The sequence below is a fragment of the Oncorhynchus nerka genome, linkage group LG3 (assembly GCF_034236695.1).
Source record: "Oncorhynchus nerka isolate Pitt River linkage group LG3, Oner_Uvic_2.0, whole genome shotgun sequence".
NCBI classification, from domain to species: Eukaryota; Metazoa; Chordata; class Actinopteri; order Salmoniformes; family Salmonidae; genus Oncorhynchus; species Oncorhynchus nerka.
This window is the reverse complement of record NC_088398.1, coordinates 44,590,244-44,608,912: the sequence shown is the minus strand read 5'-3', so window position 1 is coordinate 44,608,912 and position 18,669 is coordinate 44,590,244. Positions and strand designations below refer to the sequence as shown.

Genomic DNA, 18,669 nt, shown 5'->3' with positions numbered 1-18,669 from the left:
TTAATAATCAATCTGCACCGTTTTAGAGGTAGCAAAGCACATGCCCTGCTCTGACGCAGGCCTTATTGTACTGTATGTGGGCCCTGGGCACTAAACCAGTTTATATTACTGTTATGAATCTGAACAGATATAACCACTTATGTGTACTGTATTGTGTACTGTATTGGATACTGTTGTGTACTGTGTTGTGTATTGTGGTTTATGTGTACTGTATTGGTGTGTGTGTACTGTATGATCACGATTATATGTTTGAACGTCTGAACTTTATTCTAAACCTTAATGTTTGACTATATGGTATTGTGATGAGGAACTTTGTTGGATACTGTAGATTTGACTATCTTTCTCATTTTCCCTTTTTTTTGTGTGTCTTTTGTGGTCTCTACGTTGACATTTCTTTCTCTTGTTTTGACCAGAAAGAACCATAGAAGACCATGAATCTGTGATGGAGGTGCTGTCCGGCTGGGGCATGGACACAGAGAGTCGCCTATATTTTCGGAAGAACTATGCCAAATATGAATTCTTCAATAAACCGCTGGTAAGACCAGGGTGTGATTTAGTAAAACAATTTTGAACTAATTAGTACATTACACCTCCTGTTTTCTAAATGCACTCAGCTGAACCAGTAATGGATAGCTCATGTAAAGAGCCTGTGTGTGTGTGTGTGTTATGACTGATGTTGTTTTCATATTGATAGGATTTTTTCCCAGATCACATGGTGTCCTTATCAAGTGAAACCAATGGGATTATGAACCATTCTCAACTAATACAGGTATCTATTAAGCAACATTCTACTTGTTGCTTCACTTTAAAGTCTGTGTCCGGGAAACTGTCCCTCAGTGTTGCTGCTACACTATTTAAGGACTATTTTTCTTTCTGTCCGACAGACATTTCTCAACTCAAGCACTTGTCCAGAGATCCATGGGCACCTCCATGCCAAAGAACAAGGCAGGAAGTCTTGGAAAAAGTTCTACTTTGTCTTGAGACGGTCAGGTCTCTACTTCTCCAACAAGGGGACATCAAAGGTCAGTCAATAACATTTGTTCTAGAAGTGTGTAGTCAATAAATGTTTCAATGTTAAAGTAACTGTCCAGACTTCAATGAAACAATGGCCTTTAATGAATTAAAATATGAATTACAAAGATTTCCTTCAAAAAAGGGTTTAAAAAGTAGTGTTTTTGCAACAACAAAAAAAGCAAGTAGGTTCAAGGAGAGAACTGTTGTTTTACCTGCTGCTGTATGGGTTCATGTGAGAAGCCTGTGTCAATTTGCTGGTGTGGTGTACAGTAGGGGAGTAGCTAGCTCTATTGTTCCCTGGCTGCTCTGTGGAACTGGTTGAGCTAGCTTTCCCTCAGGTCAGATGGCATGCCACTGCCAAGGACTGAGCCCTCAACACCCACGGATGACAGGTGAATCTTAGACCTGCACAGCACTGTGCCAAGCCAACCACTTCCCCCTCTCCCAACTACAGAAGAGCTGTTCGTTAGACTAGAAGCACAAAATGACCCGGGTTTGCAATCTCCAATATAGGCAATCCAATTAGTAACAGAAGTTGGATTTGATTTAATTCCTTTAGTGTGATATGATGTGATTTATGCTCAAGAGTATATTGGTTTTGGCTACAATTTTGGTTGGTGTCATACACCTTGCCAGTCAGTCAAAACATACACAGACAACTATACCTGCAGTCAAGTCCATAATTATTCTAACCTGGATAAAGATGGGCAAAAGATACTCTATAAAATAAATAATACAAATACTGCGCTAAATTGTATGCAAAATTCTATATTTATTTATATATTTATTTATATTTTGTTATTTATATATATTTATAAATAAATATATATATAAATAAATATAGAATTTCAACCCAAAAAAAACATTCTCACTTCCCTGTTGCAGTGTCAAGCACAGGTACAGTCAGGTCCATAACTATTGGCAACCTTGATAAAGATTAGCAAAAAAGACTGTATAAAATAAATATATCTATATAATTGCTCAGAAATAGATTATTTATTTTATACAGTCTTTTTTGCTAATCTTTATCAAGGTTGCCAATAGTTATGGACCTGACTGTACCTCTGCTTGACACTGTGCAACAGGGAAGTGAAAATGTTGTGTCGCAGTCACATAGTTTCAACAATGGTTTGCTTTGTGCTCCTTTCCTTTGGCTCCCTGACAGTATGCTTACAGTATTAATAAAGCTACTATCACTTTGTCATCACTTTGTCACATATTTGGTCCTATCTTTAACACCTAATATACATACCAGCCACACCTACAGTGTAATGGATAGGGCAATACTATTTGCTTGACTATGTTGAAGTGTGCCAACCTTGTCCCACCTCTCAGCTCGAAGGAGTCTGCAGCAAAAACAACGATCACTTTTAGTTTGTGATCATCATGGACCAGGGCACTTGCTTATCATCTGTCCTCAACACTGGGCACCCCTGCATTGTTCACATTTCTACCCCGATCATTCACATAGTTGGATTTGTAATGAGACTTGAGGCTACTCTACAGTGGAATGCAAGAAGAAGCCCTGGTTGCAATGGGGGGTGTGATGTGACATAAACACAATAATGAACACTGAAAGGCATGTGGAGATTTGAGACGTTTCTTGTTCTCTCGGTTCACAGGAACCGAGGCATCTTCAGTTTATTGCCGAGTTCAGTGACGGCGACGTCTACACGTTACTATCGGCGAAAAAGATACACGGAGCGCCGACGGACTATGGCTTCTGTGTTAAGGTACTTCTGCATTTTCTATCTATAAACCTATACTTTGGTGTTTTACAATGTTAAGTTATTCAATGGAACTCTATTTATCCCATCAGGCGCAATTAAGGAAAGGAAAGTCATTTCCGAGTTCTGTTTGATAAACCCATGTTTTCTCTTCATGATGATCCTCCACTCCAGTCTGCTAAGCATGGCTCTCCCCGAGACCTCAAGCTGTTGTGTGCAGACGATGAGCAGACCAGAACCTGCTGGGTCACTGCCATGCGCCTCTTTAAGGTACAGTCACCATGCTGCCCCCTTATCACATCCTCTGTCTGTGTGCGTCCCAAATGTACACCCTATTCCCTATATAGTGCACCACCGTTGACTAGGGGTCATAGTGGTGCACTATGTAGGGAACAGGGTGCGATTGGGGATGCAAACCTCTGTCAAGTGTCTACAGATCTCCAAAGTCAGCACAACTCTAGTAGTGTGGTCTTTCCTGACCCCCAACTGACTACTTACTGTATGCCGTCCATCCATGCCTCATGTCTGATCGGTGCCTACGGAACAACGTTCTCACCTACTGTTTTGTGTTGCAGTATGGGTTGCAGCTGTACCAAAACTTCATTCAACCACACCAGAAACAGAAAGCTTCACCTATGGTAAGTGGTGTGTAAATACCAATGTGCCGGTACACCGTTTAAAGCTCATGACCGAGGACACACCCGTCTAGTATTCATACCGGAGTGATCTTCTAGAATAGTCTAAAATGAAAGTGTTTCCCCCTCAAATTCCAGTATTCCGTATGTGTAAACACATGTTCTATTTTGGGCACTGGAACATGTTCGAGGAGCCTGGCTCCTCTAAAAATAACCCGAGATCAGCTGCTCTCAGACTTAACACCTCGTCACTTCTACTTTGCTGTCAGAGGAATGCACAGAGTGTCCAGGCATGGGTCTGGGACCCTGAGCTCAGCGCTGCAAAGGGAAGGGCTAAGATGCATCTCAAATGGCACCCGATTCTCTATGTACAGTAGTGCACTTGTGGTCAAAAGTAGTGCACTATAATTGGGGAAAGGGTGCCATTTGGGATGCACACCTAGACTAACCCAGCTTCTGGGAACATGCTTGGGGAGTATATTTGGTTAGGGTACAGGATATACTGTAGAGGGGTCATGGCGCTGCTTAATCTCCTTTACCCTGCCGGATAGCCGCTACAGCCTAGAGCAGCCAAACTCAACTGGCGGCTCGCAGTCCGTCTCCGGACCCAGTGAAGGGTCAATACGGACTGGACAACGTCGCAATTTGTTATATAAAGTAAATCAATAATTTTTGAAAGCTTTTTAAAAAATCTACCGGGCGTATCGACCGCTAACTCAGCATCCTCTCTTTCTCTCAAAAACAATGGCCACCTCAACAAGTGCTCTGTCTAATCCAATCGTGTGGTTATATGCAATACAAGAGGCCGCGTCTTACCCAATAACATCAATCCAAATATCCTCTGCGGAACCTTGGGACAAGCAGGCAGAAAGATTTTAAGGATTTTACTGCGACTCAACTGTTAATATCATAGATGGGAGCTTAGTTACCAGTATCTTTGTTAATATCATAGATGGGAGCTTAGTTACCAGTATCTTTGTTAATATCATAGATGGGAGTTTTAGTTACCAGTATCTTTGTTAATATCATAGATGGGAGTTTAGTTACCAGTATCTTTGTTAATATCATAGATGGGAGCTTAGTTACCAGTATCTTTGTTAATATCATAGATGGGAGCTTAGTTACCAGTATCTTTGTTAATATCATAGATGGGAGCTTAGTTACCAGTATCTTTGTTAATATCATAGATGGGAGCTTTAGTTACCAGTATCTTTGTTAATATGGCTTGTTTTAAAAAAGAAGCTGGCGCTGAAAACAATATAATCAAAGCCAAGTGGGCGGAACAGTATGTATTTATTCTCCCCGCAACTAGCACAAAACCAATGTGCTTGATATGCAGTGAGTCCGTAGCCCTCCTGAAAAGTGCCAATGTTAAGCGCCATTATGACACCAGGCACAGTAATTTAGATCAAATGTATTCTCTGAATACAGAGGTGAGAACAAATAAGATTAACCAACTAAAATTCCAATATGAGAGGTCCAACAAAGTCCTTGTCAATTCCCGGACAATTCCCGGTTTTGGGAAAACACAACAAAAACAATTTCAGACGCTGAGATGGTAAAATATTGCATGTGTGAAGTTGCTGACACCTTGCTCGAAGGTAAAAAAAAAAAAATTTTTAAAGATGAGCTCAGAGAAAATATCAAACAGATCCCACTGTCAGATTCCACAACAATGAGAACTGAAAAATTAGCAACAACTTGATGAGGCCATTCAGAACGCACCACGCATACCATTAGCTATGGATGAATCAACAGATGACACTGATAATGCCCAGCTTCTGGTGTTTGTCAGATTGTATAATTCTGTGGGGAGCTGTTGGGCTTAACAAATCTAGAAGCACACACACACACACACACACACACACACACACACGGGGAGAGGATATCCCATGAGGTCATCAAAGGGATGCTGACAAAAAGCAGGAGAGATCTGAAGTCTGTGGTCTCCATCATCACAGATCCAGCCATGATAGGAAAAGGGAGGGGACTGGAGGACCACCCTGACCTGACATCATACCACTGCATCATCCATCTGTTCTGTGTGCCAGTCTGGGGAAAGAGTATTCTGAGGTCATGACTACGATGATGAAACAGATCTTTTTGAGGGCAACATCATCCCTACAACACTGCTTGCTACGAGGCATTCTGACAGAGGCCAATGCCAGTTTTGCTGACTTACGACTGCACAACAATGTCAGGTGACTCAGCAAAGGCAGGGTTTTAGACGCTTTTGGGCCATTCCGGAGGAAATCAAAGCTTTGTTATCAGAGCAAAAGAGTGACAAGGCAACTCAGTTTTTTGAGTTTTTGTAAGATAAGGCGAAGATGGGAACAGTTGCATTTTTGACAGACATTATATCACACCTTAATCAACTGAATGTTAAGCTGCAGGGATGGCACAACACAGTGTGTGATATGATAACAGCAGTCCGGGCTTTCCAGAAGAAATTGGAGCTTTTCAAGAATGATCTCCAGGGAGAACTTGTCCACTTCCCCAATCTTCTGATGAAAACGCAGGGAGACAAAGATGTTCCCTAACCATGTTGATTTCATCCAGAAGCTGATGGATAACTTCAAGGCTCGCTTTGATGACTTCATTGTTGGGAGAGAACTGCTGCTGCTCATTCAGAACCCCTTCTTGGTCACAAATGTGACAAAGTTGTCAGAAAAAGCCAAACACATCTTCAGATTGGTAGATGTTGCCTCACTGAAAATGGAGTTGCTTGAGCTGCAAGAAAATGTGTCTTTGAAGGAGCAGACTGGTGACTGTGACCCTGTTACTATCTGGGGAAAGATGGTGCCTGCAGCTGATGTCCCTGTTCTCAAGAAACTGGCACTATACATCCTGACCATGTTTGGCTCCACAATACAGCTGTGAATCAGCTTTCTCCACAATTAACTTTATTAAAAACAAATACTGCTCCAGGCTCACCAATGAACAACGGCACCAGTGTCTCAAGAGTTGCTCTCACACCATTTTGTGCCAAAGTTCAAAACATTGTGAGGAGACCAAGTGCAATTTCTCTCATTGATGCAAGGGCAAGGCCCAGAGTGACTTCTACATGAATATTGCACGGCCCACAGAGACATTATGTGCTTTCAGATTATTATTTTTGTTAAACTCTCCTTTGTTCTCCAGAAAACATGCGCTTTATTGTTCTTTTTATTCAAGGCCCATGTACAATGGTTCACAGTGCACTTTTTGCATAGACAATTATGCAACCACTTTTTGTTCTTCAGCAATGTTGCTGCAATGTTGCACAGGTTTAATGTATATCTTATATAACGTGTTTCCTAAGTCGTAGACTACTATGTTTGTTACTGCGGCTGTACCACAGCGCCGATAAAGGACGATATCCATCCGGACCTTTGCCACCTAGGACATTTGTGTCACTGGACCTTCTCAAATAGCAGTTGAGTACCCCTGGCCTAGAGCACAGCAAGCCACTAGCACGCCACTAGACCTGCCGGACAAAGAATTCGATCTTAACGAAACCGAACTGAAAATTGAGACATGTCAAGGAAAGGAGCAATCAGTGCCCAGGAACGATGTCCAGGAACTCCAGAATTATATTTACATCGTCTGAATGGACCGGATAAGAGTCTCTAAGAAGGATTAAAATGTTTCTACCTTAAAGCAAACACTAGTCACTTTGTTACAACTAACCCACTGTTCCCCGGGCGCCGAAAATGTGGATGTCGATTATGGCAGCCCCCCCCCCCGCATCTCTCTGATTCAGACACATTTCAGTTGAATGCATTCAGTTGTACAACTGACTAGGTATCCCTCTTTCCCTTTCCTGAGGTTAGGGGAGTGATAGAGGCAAATCATGGTGATTTTTAATGGCTTCTCACTCACAAATTGTTTTATTTTTTTAATTTATATTTAAATAGGTAAGTCAGTTAAGAACAATTTCTTATTTACAATGACGGCCTATCAAAAGGCAAAAGGCCTCCTGCGGGGACGGGGGGCCTGGGATTAAAATAAATATATATAGGACAAAACACACATTACAACAAGAGAGACAACACTACATAAAGAGACCTAAGACGACAACATAGCAAAGCAACAACAACATAGCAATCCTAATCCTGATAAGAAATATTTTGCGTGTGATTATTTAGAACCAGTGACTATGAGAGTTTAAGGGACTACCGTCAATGCTATGTGCTCGTGTGTCATTCTATTCACATCCACTCTAATCTCCAGTCACTTGAGCACATTCTGCTCGGAATCATCTAGAAATGATACTCAAGGCACACTTCTCAGACACTAGATGGCAGCACAATACCACACACAGAAAGCATGAATGTGCTTCTCCTATAACCTTTCACTCACCGTCTGTACACGTATTTCAAACACTTACACTGTATACTCGTAATACTATATACTACCTCAAACATATATTTCCAGAGAAGTATCTCCGAGAACTCCTTGGTGGCCATGGACTTCTCGGGACACAAGAGCCGGGTGATCGAGAACCCATCGGAGGCGCTGTCCGTAGCGGTGGAGGAGGGGCTCTCATGGAGGGTAGGCCATTTGGTTCTCTCTGACATAATTTCTCTCTACTCAGCATGACACACTAGTGACACACTGGTCCTGCAATAGTGCTTAACGGATTATTTTACCATGACTGAATACCTGACAACAGATGCTTTGTCAATGCCCAAAATGTGTATAAGGTGTGAAATGATGATGCACCCATGTGAAAATAGTCCAAGCGTGTGATACTTGAACTCCTCCTCTCCATCCCTTCAGAGGAAAAGCTGCCACCGTCTGAGCTCCCATGGAAGCCCATCCACCTCTCAGAGTCTCATGTCAAATATAGGTTAGTAGAAGTTTTTTTTTTTTTTTTACCGTGCAGGCAGCAACTCCCCGGAATGCAGTCACATTCCTCCTGGCCAGATACACTGGACTTAAAGGTGCTACATGTAGAATGTATCAACCATGTGGAAGCGAGGTGAATTGTAACAACACCTATGCTGTATTCCACACAACCCTCCCCCGCATCCCATTTTCCTGTAACATGGTGAAGAGGTTAGTGCAGTCCAGAATCCTTGATGTCCCTATCCTAAACCCTAACCTTACCCCGTTGAAAAATTGAAATGTTAAATCATTTGGGTTAACGGATAGCATGGACCAAACGGCCGTAAAAACTGTTTTGTTTTTGAAAAGATATTTCACAGCCATTTAGGTACAATGATTCCCGACACCATTCAGGGATTGTTTTCTCACATAAACTGAAATTCAGCGACGAGTGTAGAATTTTAGCAACCACGAAAAAGCAGCGGGGCATCTACACTGCTTTCCCCAGTCTGCTTTTGTTTAATGTGATCGAGGAGGAGATGACCATGCCTCTTCGTGACGCCGATGAGAGGGAGGATGCCGTTTTCCCCAGAAGCCGGTCTGGCTTTTGTTGTCAAATAGAAAGACTGTATTTTAGAATATGATTTTGTATTGGCCCAAAATAATTTTGGGGTGAAAAAAATATTGTGAAACACTATCATTCCACTATAACTGCAGATATATTATGAACATTTTCTGAAATTACAATGCAAAGATTCTACAAGTAGCTAATATAATGACTCAGCCACCAGTGTCTACTCCCTTCCGGCATCAAATCAAATTTTATCTGTCACATGCGCCGAATACACCATACCGTGAAATGCTTACTTACAAGTCATTAACCAACAGTGCATAATTTTGGGGTGGGGGTCATATTCATGGGTGGTATTCATCCACTTTACAACGGAAACAAAAACGATAATTTCTTATTGGACAATTTCAGGACAGCCCCTACCAGTTTCTGCACACTTAGAAAAAAGGGTTCTTCGGCTGTCCCCATTGGAGAACCGTTTTTGATTCCATGTAGAATCGTTTGTGTAAAGGGTTCTACCTGGAACTACAAAGGGGTCTTCAAAGGTTTCTCTTATGGGGACAGCTGAAGAACCCTTTTAGGTTTTAGATAGCACCTTTTTTTTTTCCTAAGAGTATGTTTTCCTCCATTTGGTGCCTAATGACATTCACCATGGTCGCCCTGTGTTTTGCAGCCCTCCATATGGCCCAGCCCTGGTTCCACAGCAAACTGTCCAGAGATGAGGCACACCGCTTAATCACTCAACAAGGTCTGATTGATGGGTGAGCAGCATCAGACACTTTTCTATGAGTTTTGTCGCAAAGAACCGTAAATATACTGAACAAAAAATATCAACGCAACATGCAACGATTTCAAAGGAAATCAGTCGATTTTAAATTAATTAGGCCCTAATCTCTGGATTTCATATGAGGGAATACAGATATGCGTCTGTTGGCCACAGACACCTTTAAAAAATAAAGTAGCAGCGTTGATCAGAAAAACAGTGTCTGATGTGACCACCATTTGCCTCATCTCCTTCGCATAGTATTGATCAGGCCGTTGATTGGCCTGTGGAAACTTGTCCCAGTCCTCTTCAGTGGCTGTGCGAAGTTGCTGGGTATTGGCGGGAACGGGAACACGCTGTCGTACATGTTTATCCAGAACATTCCAAACATGCTCATTGGGTGACATGTCTGGTGAGTATGCAGGTCATGGATGAACTGGGACATTTTCAGCTGCCAGGAATTGTGTACAGATCCTTGTGACATGGGACTGTGCATTATCATGCTGAAAAATGAGGTGATGGAGGCGGATGAATGGCACGACAATGGGCCTCAGGATCTCGTCACGGTATCTCTGTGCATTCAAATTGCCATCGATAAAATGTAATTGTGTTCGTTGTCCGTAGCTTATGCTTGCCCATACCTTAACCCAACCACCACCGCATCTCTGTTCACAAAGTTGACATCAGCAAACCATTTGCCCACACAACACCATACACGTGGTCTGCGGTTATGAGGCCAGTTGGACGTACTGCCAAATTCTCTAAAATGACGTTGAGGATGGCTTATGGTAGAGAAATGTACATTCCATTTTCTGGCAATCACTCTGGTGGACATTCCTGAAGTCAGCATGCCAATTGTACGCTCCCTCAAAACATGATACATCTGTGGCGTTGTGTGACAATACTGCGCATTTTAGAGTGGCCTTTTGTTGTCCCCAGTACAAGGTGCACCTGTGTAATGATCATGCTATTTAATCAGCTTCTCAATATACCACACCTGTCAGGTGGATGGATTGTCCTGGCAAAGGAGAAATGCTCACTTAACTGGAATGTAAAAAATGTGTGCATAACATTTTTGTGCGTATGGAACATTTCGGGGATCTTTATATTTCAGCTCATGAGACATGGGACCAACACTTTACATGTTTCATTTTATATTTTTGTTCAGTGTAGCTTTTGTATTTTTCTCGCTACACTTTTTTTTCTTCCAAACGGACAGAAATACCATTAAAAAAATTGTCCCACGGTGTTCCTGAAGAAACTGAGGTTTTTCTTTTGTTTTCAGAGTATTTCTTCTAAGGGACAGCCAAAGCAACCCCAAGACATTTGTACTGTCACTGTGCCACACACAGAGAATCAAACACTTTCAGATCTTACCGGTGAGTATAACCCCTTGTTTTGGTATTTGCACTTCTCTTGTGTTTTAGATGACATGCTCAAGCTTGTGTGTGTGTTAGGTGGATGACGAGGGTGATCTGTTCTACAGTCTGGACGACGGTCACACCCGCTTCACTGATCTGATCCAGCTAGTGGAGTTCTACCAGCTCAACCGGGGGGTGCTGCCCTACAAACTCAAACACCACTGTGCCAGGATCACCCTTTGAGGGGCCAGGGGTCTCCCAGGGCCCAATACATACAGAGGCACCTTAATCACAGCCAGGGCCTCTCCAGAGAACCAACCACCCATGCATCCCTCCCTCCCTATCGTGCCTTGGACAGGAGACACAGAGAACACGGCCAGACATAAGCCAGCTGAAACCACTGTTATAATCACCCACTAGAACCCATCCTCTTGGAGACAAACATGGTAATTGGTCTTTGTAATGACTTTGTTTTGCAATAAAAATATGAGTTAGAGGTGTTAGGATGTGAAATAGATGAAGATTCTGTGTCACAACCCACTGGGCAAAACTAGTTTGAATCAACATTGTTTCCATGTCATTTCAACAACAACAACAAAAAATCTGTGTGATGACGTTGAATCATTGTGGAATACTGATTGGATTTGCAAAAAGTCATCAACGTTAAGGAATTTCCGTTTTTTTTCACCCAACTTTATACCTAAATCCATTGTGAGTTTTTTTTTGTTGAATTCACATTAGTTGACAATTCAACCAAATGTAAATCAAGATGGTAAAATGACTTCAGTGGGAAGTGACCACAGGTGTTGAGAAATCTGGTGTTGGATAAAGTGCATCTACTGTAGACTTGATGTCACCGAGAGGGCTCTACTGCGAGCCCATTGGTTGATCCTGTATGTTAGCCCGGGTGTGGAGACAAATCACAAACACCGCAATGACTCATGTGGAGTCCAAACTTCAGTTAATGTACTGTATATAATGTGGAGCTGATCATGTTTGCATTGTGTATCGGCTTACTTGCTCGTTACAACTTTCTATGGGAATGAACATCTTCTACCGTAGCCAACTGTTGGATCCGTAGAGCAAAAGTGGATATTTGACTCAGTTCACACCATGTGAATAGAATGACCAGTGTGGTATAGCCATAATATTTGTGCATTATTGGCACAGTTAAGCTGAACCTGGTCATTTGTCAGTAGGAGGGGATCACTACTATCAGGTTGTATGCAAGGCATGATGGGAAATGTAGTATGTAGGCTACAGTGGTCCTCTGGCCTTGGTCATCTCCTGGGTAAACTAAGCTGTTGCTCGTTGTTTTTTTTCACATCTCAAGGAATTCAGGTATTTTTCTAAAACAAATTATGATTAAAAAATATATATTTTAGAGGTATGAGTAGCAGAGAATGCAAAGTGGTTGCATGTTGTTTAAGCTGGACTGTGACCGCTGTAAGGAGAGAGCATGCACAACAATGTGCTTCACTAGCCTGCACTGTACATTACTTTGACTTGTATTGATTGCATTTGAGTCAATACATGTAAAAATGCTCTCTGTTGTTATAGCAAGAGCCACAGAAGATACATTTGACTAAGGGCCGGATTCAATGCTTATTGCCGAAGTTCCACTTTGTTGCCCGATTGACATTTAAAGGGAATGTTCCCGTTTTAGTGGAGACTTCATTCACGGCAAACGCTGCATATGCTGGCTCAATCGGAAATTACCTTTACATTTCAAGCACACTGCAGAGCTGAACTTTGGCGCTACAGATTGAATCAGACCTATTTTTAGATTTAAACCACAAAGTGTAAGATAGAAATACAGTATAATATTGTGATTTTATTGATCAAAATCTGAATTGTTGTACATTGACATTTAATGTTTTATAGTCTTTTTTTAAGATTCAGGTAAACCATGTGCAGCACCGGGAATGGTTGAATATTGATGTAAACAACAAAATGATGACATACATCATGTATTGTTTTGTTGCTTCGTTTTGGAAATGGTACTGTAATCATGCAGCAATTTGTACAGACATGTTTCACCAGTACGATATAATGAAACAAGATGTACTGTGCTTTGAAACAAGTTAAATAACCAAGACATGTTAACAATGCGTTTCATACAACGTTTCTTTTAACATAGAGGGAGGACAGTGCATTTAAATAGTAATGCATGTCATGAACTGTCATGTTTTATAAAGGAAGCTAAATAAAGGAAGCAAACAAATGTCTGATTTCAGTTGTATAATTGTTACATATTGAGAATTAGCCACAAGATAAACACATGTGTATATACACATTCATGAAAATATTGCATTTATATTGTTGTAGATGACATGCTAGTTGCACTGTAGTTGAAACACTGGTAACACTAATTTCTGATAATAGTGACCTAAAGAGACTTTGAACGTGGTATTATCGTCGGTGCCAAGTGCGCCAGTTCCAGAATCTCGGAAATGACCTGTCTCCTGGGCTTTTCACTCATTTACTGAGAATGGTGCAACAAACAAACATCCAGTCAGTGGCAGTCCTGTGGGCGAAATCCGCTTGTTGATGAGAGATCGTTCCAGCTAACAGGCGGGCCTCAAACAGGCAAATAACGGTGCAGAACGGCATCTCGTCCAGTGGACACGTGATCACCATCACTGGACAATTGAGGAGTGGAAAAACATTGCCAGGTCCGAATCCCGATTCCTGGTGCGTCATGCTGATTCCAGAGTCCGGATTTGTCGTAAGCAACATGAGTTAATGGCCCAATCCTGCCTGCTTGTCAACAGTACAGGCGGGTGGTGTAATGGTGTGGGGAATGTTTTCCTGGTACAGGTTTGGTCCCGTGACACCAATTGAGCAATTTTTCCACGCCCCGAATAATTCAGGCTGTTCTGGAGACAAAAGAGCATAATAATTCATCAGAAGAAAACAGAGAGAGAAAGACTGCAAACTACTTAATGTTTTGGCTGTAGGAACTGGCAGTTTCTCTCTCTCCCTTTGTTTTCTTCTGTTGAATTCAATATACAACCTTCTGGGTTTGTCAAAGAACGATGCCGGGATTAGTTGATGCGGATAGATTTCCAGCGTTGTGCTTCGTTTGACAGGGCCGCGCGTGTATGCGTATCTTTCTGCCAACAAGTGATGAGCCATCCATCGAATGAAATAAGCGAGAGATGGGCAGGACTTAACAGCACCTTATAAACTCACTTGCTGAGCTGAAGAGACTGCGCATTCAGAAGTGAATAAACATTTTTAAAACAATTAAAATACCCAGACAGTCCCCAAATGGACCTTTATTGATATACCTGGTGACTTGTGTTTAGTAAAAAGCATTGTATAAAGGTCTAGTAGATGACTATTGCCTTACCTATGTGGTATAAAAGCCAATCTGACTTGTTAGGCTATATTGCTAGTAGCCTAGTGTTTAAATGGTCCCCCGAATCCCCCTTCCCTAATTAGCCTACTGTAGTAGGGTATGAAATAGACAGGAACATATTAGGCCTAACTGGCTACATAATCTGTGTCCGTGTGCGTGAGTTTTTTTCTCTGTTTTATTCCTACCTAGACTGCACCAGTGCAGATTATGATCTGTCATTTCTTACAGACACAGACAAAGCACTCAGACCTGCAGAACCAGAAGTTTTAGCAAATAAATCGGGTTAATTTCAAACATTTAGCAGCGTCGACCTCGAGCCCTTTTTGGTCTCTAACTTTTTCGTCACCACCCTTCCGTTTTTTTTGTGACTGACATACAGTACCAATCAAAAGTTTTGACACCTACTCATTTCAGGGTTTTTATATATTTTTCTATATTTTTACTACGTTCTACATTGTAGAATAATAGTGAAGAAATCAAAACACAAAACACATATGGAATCATGTAGTAACCAAAAAGGTGTTATATTTTAGATTCTTCAAAGTAGCCACCCTTTGCCTTGAAAGCTTTGCATACTCTTGGCATTCTCTCAACCAGATTCATGACATAGTCACCTGGAATGCATTTAATTTAAGGTGTACCTTGTTAAAAGATAATTTGTGGAAAGAATCCTTAATGCGTTTGCGTCAGTTGTGTTGTGACAAGGTAGGGGTGGTATACAGAAGTTAGCCCTATTTGGTAAAAGACCAAGTCCAAGAACAGCTAAAATAAGCAAAGAAAAATGACAGTCCATCATTACTTGAAGACACGAAAGTCAGTCAATCTCGAAAATGTCAAGTACTTTGAAAGTTTCTTCAAGTGCAGTTGCAAAAACCATCAAGCGCTATGAGGAAACTGGCTCACATGAGGACCGCCACAGGAAAGGAAGAGCCAGAGTTACCTCTGCTACAGAGGATATGTTCATTTGAGTTAACATCACCTCAGAAATTGCAGCGCAAATAAATGCTTCTAAGCAACTTTTAATTATTTTTTTTTATCTTTATTTAACTAGGAACAAATTCTTATTTTCAATGACGGCCTAGGAACAGTGGGTTAACTGCCTGTTCAGGGGCAGAACGACAGATTTGTACCTTGTCAGCTCGGGGATTTGAACTTGCAACCTTCCAGTTACTAGGCTACCCTGCCGCCCCAGAGGAGACTACATAAAGCAGGCGTTCATGGTCAAATTGCAGCAAAGATACCACTACTAAAGGAAACCAATAGGAAGAAGAGACTTGCTTGGGCAAAGAAACGCGAGTAATGGACATTAATCCAGTGGAAATCTGTCCTTGGTCTGTCCAAATTTTAGATTTTTGGTTCCAACCACCGTGTCTTTGTGAGACGCAGAGTAGGTGAACGGATTATCTCTGTGTGTGTGGTTCCCACCATGAAGCACGGAGGAGGAGGTATGATGGTGTGGGGGTGCTTTGCTGTTGACACTGTCTGTGATTAATTTAGTATTCAAGGCACACTTAACCAGCATGGCTACCACAGCATTCTGCAGCGATACGCCATCTCATCTGGTTTGCGCTTAGTGGGACTCATTTGTTTTTCAAGAGGACAATGATCCAAAACACGCCTCCAGGCTGTGTAAGGACTATTTTACCAAGAAGGAGAGTGATGGAGTGCTGCATCAGATGACAATCACCCGACCTCAACCCAATTGAGATGGTTTGGGATGAGTTGGACCGCAGAGTGAAGGAAAAGCAGCCAACAAGTGCTCAGCATATATGGGAACTCCTGTAAGACTATTGTCAAAAGCATTCTGCGTGAAGCTGGTTGAGAGAATGCCAGGAGTGTGCAAAGCTGTCATCAAGGCAAAGGGTGGCTACTTTTAAGAATCTCAAATATAAAATATATTTGGATGTTTAACACTTTTTTGGTTACTACATGATTCCCTATGTATTATTTCATAGTTTTGATGCCTTCAGTATTATTATGCAATGTTGAAAATAGTCAAAGTAAGGAAAAATCCTTGAATGAGTAGGTGTGCCCAAACGTTTGACTGGTACTGTAGTCAGAGCGGGTCTCACTATGATGATGCACGTTTGACTTGAATGTGAATATGCGCCACCTCAGCTCAGCCAATCAGAATACTGTTGCCCACTGGTCAGCCAAATGCTCAATGTCGACGATTATGTCAACAGACACACAGCGAGCAAAAGTTATTAAAAAAATGTCTGTCTCATGGGCCGCCGGCCATGTCCATTATTTTATATATACAGTGGAGAGAACAAGTATTTGATACACTGCCGATTTTGCAGGTTTTCCTACTTACAAAGCATGTAGAGGTCTGTAATTTTTTATCATAGGTACACTTCAACTGTGAGAGACGGAATCTAAAACAAAAATCCAGAAAATCACATTTGTATGATTTTTAAGTAATTCATTTGCATTTTATTGCATGACATAAGTATTCGATCACCTACCAATCAGAAAGAATTCCGGCTCTCAAAATTGTAGACCTGCACAAGGCTGGGATGGGCTACATGACAATAGGCAAGCAGCTTGGTGAGAAGGCAACAACTGTTGGCGCAATTATTAGAAAATGGAAGAAGTTCAAGATGATGGTCAATCACCCTCGGTCTGGGGCTCCATGCAAGATCTCACCTCGTGAGGCATCAATGATCATGAGGAAGGTGAGGGATCAGCCCAGAACTACCCGGCAGGACCTGGTCAATGACCTGAAGAGGGCTGGGACCACAGTCTCAAAGAAAACCATTAGTAACACACTACGCCGTCATGGATTAAAATCCTGCAGCGCACGCAAGGTCCCCCTGCTCAAGCCAGCACATGTCCAGGCCCATCTGAAGTTTGCCAATGACCATCTGGATGATCCAGAGGAGGAATGGGAGAAGGTCATGTGGTCTGATGAGACAAAAATAGAGCTTTTTGGTCTAAACTCCACTCGCCGTGTTTGGAGGAAGAAGAAGGATGAGTACAACCCCAAGAACACCATCCCAACCGTGAATCATGGAGGTGGAAACATCATTCTTTTCAGCAAAGGGGACTGGACGACTGCACCGTATTGAGAGGAGGATGGATGGGGCCATGTATCGCAAGATCTTGGCCAACAACCTCCTTCCCTCAGTAAGAGCATTGAAGATGGGTCGTGGCTGGGTCTTCCAGCATAACAATGACCCGAAACACACAGCCAGTGCAACTAAGGAGTGGCTCCGTAAGAAGCATCTCAAGGTCCTGGAGTGGCCTAGCCAGTCTCCAGACCTGAACCCAATAGAAAATCTTTGGAGGGAGCTGAAATTCCATATTCCTAATTGCAAACAAAGGTTTCTGTACCAAATATTAAGTTCTGCTTTTCTGATGTATCAAATACTTATGTCATGCAATAAAATGCAAATTAATTACTTAAAAAGCATACAATGTCATTTTCTGGATTTTTGTTTTAGATTCCGCCTCTCACAGTTGAAGTGTACCTATGATAAAAAATTACAGACCTCCACATGCTTTGTAAGTAGGGAAACCTGCAAAATCAGCAGTGTATCAAATACTTGTTCTCCCCACTGTATATATATATATATGTTTTTTTGTTGTTGTCAATTTCAACCAGCCCACCATCAAATAAAATGTTATTGGTCACAGACACATGGTTAGCAGATGTTATTGAGAGTGTAGCGAAATTCTTGTGCTTCTAGTTCCGACAGTGCAGTAACATCTAACAAGTAATCTAGCAATTCCACAACAACTACATAATACACACAAACCTTAAGGGATGTAATAAGAATATGTACATATGAATATATTGCCAGATGGCCAGATGCCCATGCTCGAAGTCTATGGTTACTGCTAACATGCTAGTAGATACCATGGACTTCCAGTCATTGTGCTAATGCTAGTTAGCATTGGCTCGCGAAACTACCTATAACTTCCTTCATACTGGCTGCAGACATAAAAAGGGTATCCATGAGTTCATCTGACTCTGGGGAAGTAGATAAAGGACTTCATTGCCACAATCTCAAAGTATCCCTTTACGGTATGTTATTCATGAAAAGTTGTTAGTGCATGCATTTCGTTTACCAGGTCATAACAAGCTCTGCTTCCATTTTATACTGACCTACATATCCTTAATGTATCTGAAATGACCATGTACAGATGTAGGATCTTAATTTGAGCCAGTTTGCAAGAGCAGGTAAAATAATCCTGCAGCAACATGAACATTTGAATTACTATGTGGATTATAATGAATCAAAAATGTTTGGGGGTGATACATTTTTTGTAAGGGAAAATCAAGTCTGATATTTCAAAGTGGAAATGGCAAACTTCAGAAGCCTTTTTGAAACTCGAATACACTACAAGTTTTACATTTCCTGCAAAAGGTTATCCTGCAACAGGGTGATCAAATTAAGATCCTACAACTGTACATATACT

General features: G+C 41.6%; 1 protein-coding gene across 10 annotated transcripts in view; it reads left to right on the top strand.

Annotated features, from left to right (window-relative positions):
• Positions 1 to 13,104, top strand: part of LOC115108567 (growth factor receptor-bound protein 14-like) — a 46,825-nt gene extending 33,721 nt beyond the window's left edge. For 9 of the 10 annotated variants that reach the window (XM_029633118.2, XM_029633086.2, XM_029633093.2 and 6 more), the window contains 11 exons: positions 414 to 535; positions 695 to 769; positions 885 to 1,022; positions 2,637 to 2,747; positions 2,916 to 3,011; positions 3,317 to 3,379; positions 7,793 to 7,909; positions 8,138 to 8,207; positions 9,430 to 9,517; positions 10,805 to 10,898; positions 10,977 to 13,104. In XM_029633118.2, the coding sequence (XP_029488978.1) occupies positions 414 to 535; positions 695 to 769; positions 885 to 1,022; positions 2,637 to 2,747; positions 2,916 to 3,011; positions 3,317 to 3,379; positions 7,793 to 7,909; positions 8,138 to 8,207; positions 9,430 to 9,517; positions 10,805 to 10,898; positions 10,977 to 11,123 (1,121 nt within the window). In that variant the 3' untranslated portion in view covers positions 11,124 to 13,104. The remainder of the gene's footprint in view (positions 1 to 413; positions 536 to 694; positions 770 to 884; positions 1,023 to 2,636; positions 2,748 to 2,915; positions 3,012 to 3,316; positions 3,380 to 7,792; positions 7,910 to 8,137; positions 8,208 to 9,429; positions 9,518 to 10,804; positions 10,899 to 10,976) is intronic. The other variant, XM_029633110.2, reaches the window with a different exon arrangement.
• The last annotated feature ends 5,565 nt before the right edge of the window (positions 13,105 to 18,669 follow it).